The sequence below is a fragment of the Lolium rigidum genome, chromosome 1 (assembly GCF_022539505.1).
Source record: "Lolium rigidum isolate FL_2022 chromosome 1, APGP_CSIRO_Lrig_0.1, whole genome shotgun sequence".
In the NCBI taxonomy this organism is placed as follows: domain Eukaryota; kingdom Viridiplantae; phylum Streptophyta; class Magnoliopsida; order Poales; family Poaceae; genus Lolium; species Lolium rigidum.
This window is the reverse complement of record NC_061508.1, coordinates 265,459,463-265,461,491: the sequence shown is the minus strand read 5'-3', so window position 1 is coordinate 265,461,491 and position 2,029 is coordinate 265,459,463. Positions and strand designations below refer to the sequence as shown.

The window sequence follows — 2,029 nt, the reverse complement described above, 5'->3', positions numbered from 1 at the left end:
TTGGAGCAAGTACTATACATGATGCTAACTAACACATGCAATAATTCAGACCACAAGGCACCACTTGCGCCTGCTGATTGCTCCGTTAGCATCCTGCCAAGCCGGGGCTCGTGCCGGGAACGATTTTTGGTCAACCAAATCCAGCTGCGGCTGCAGAGTTTGGCCAAGAACTTTGTACTATGTCGTGCGTGCATGACCTGAACGGCGCGGAAGCCCATGCAGGCGCACGCTAGCTGGCCTATAGCCTAGCAGTCAGCTTCGGCACGGCCTCGAGCAGAGCACTATAAATTGGATGCCAACATATGCGTATCGCCTCATCCAACTCGCTCACAGAGCATTATTGTGTAGTGTTCTCTGCACGATCCGTGGATAGTTACACATAAGGTCGATCGAAGCAATGGCTGCCTTCACCAGGCCGGCCTTCCTTGGCCTCGCCGTCGTCATCCTCTCCGTTCTCGCCGGCGCGGCGAACGCGCAGCTCTCGCCCAACTTCTACTCCACGTCCTGCCCAAAGCTTGCCGGCATCGTGCGGTCGGGGATGTCGTCGGCCGTGCAGACGGAGAAGCGGATGGCTGCCTCCATTGTTCGCCTCTTCTTCCACGATTGCTTCGTCAATGTAAGATTGCTATGTTGTTGATTTAGTACCGTGATAGAACTAATATGGAATGGAGGGCGTGCAGATCAATGACGTCTCTCTTTATCTTATCTCGGTAGGGATGCGATGGCTCGATTCTGCTCGATGATACGTCGACCTTCACCGGGGAGAAGAATGCCGGACCGAACGCGAACTCGGCCCGTGGTTATGAGGTGATCGACGCCATCAAGACCCAAGTCGAGGCGGCCTGCAAGGCCACCGTCTCCTGCGCCGACATCCTCGCGCTTGCCGCTCGTGATGGAGTTAACCTGGTCAGTATTAGCACAGCCTCCTGGCGTCAACGGGGCGCTGACCCATGATAAAACTCATGGTTCTGCACTTTTTACTAACCACGTATGGCTGACTCAGCTACAACCGTTTTGTGCTTGCAGGTCGGAGGCCCCACCTGGAACGTGCCGCTGGGGCGTAAGGACTCGCGCACGGCCAGCCAGAGCGCGGCCAACTCCAACCTCCCAGGCCCCGGCTCCAGCCTCGCCACCCTCATCTCCATGTTCGGGAACAAGAACCTCTCGCCGCAGGACATGACGGCGCTCTCCGGCGCGCACACCATCGGGCGCTCGCAGTGCCAGTTCTTCCGCAACCGCATCTACACCGAGACCAACATCAACGCCAGCTTTGCCACGCTACGACAGGGGACGTGCCCGCGCTCCGGCGGCGACAGCAACCTCGCGCCCTTCGACGTGCGAACCGCCGACGGCTTCGACAACGCCTACTACCAGAACCTGGTGGAGCAGCGCGGCCTGCTGCACTCTGACCAGGAGCTCTTCAACGGCGGCTCGCAGGACGCGCTGGTGAGGCAGTACAGCAACACCCCCAGCAGGTTCTCCGCCGACTTCGCGACAGCCATGGTGAAGATGGGCAACCTGCTACCGACGTCCGGGACGCAGGAGATCAGGTTAAACTGCAGGAAGCCCAACTAAGGACAAGCGAAGTTTGGAAATGATATCCGTTTATATATGCTATAAATGCACGAAGTGTGCCTATAAATTTCTTGGAAATACAGGTATATTGGTTCAGGTTCTCGGGTAATCAGTGTATGGAAGAATATATGAAGAACGAGATGTACAAACACTCGTTTGCTTATGTTGTCCGGGGCAAAATTTCAAACTGCAAGATGTCATAATGTACATCAAGTCATCAATACAGAGAACAATGATACTATGATATGTACAGTATTCTGTTTGTTATGGTGGTTGACTGATTGCCTTGCTCATAAGCACAGGTCACATTAATTCTTGATACCTATTTTTTCTGGAATTTAAAATGGAACCGATAAAACAGCCACCAGTTCTTGTGTTTGTTGTGGCAAATAAGGAACAAAAAATAACAACATCCTAGCAACAAGTTTAACCGCCACTAGAGACAAGACGATCA

At 53.7% G+C, this 2,029-nt stretch overlaps 1 protein-coding gene across 1 annotated transcript; it reads left to right on the top strand.

Annotated features, from left to right (window-relative positions):
- Positions 1–382: 382 nt before the first annotated feature.
- Positions 383–1,819, top strand: LOC124693447 (peroxidase P7-like). Its single transcript, XM_047226926.1, has 3 exons — positions 383–616; positions 715–906; positions 1,027–1,819. The coding sequence occupies exons 1-3, from the start codon at positions 398–400 to the stop codon at positions 1,573–1,575; spliced, it is 960 nt and encodes a 319-aa protein (XP_047082882.1). The 5' UTR covers positions 383–397; the 3' UTR covers positions 1,576–1,819.
- The last annotated feature ends 210 nt before the right edge of the window (positions 1,820–2,029 follow it).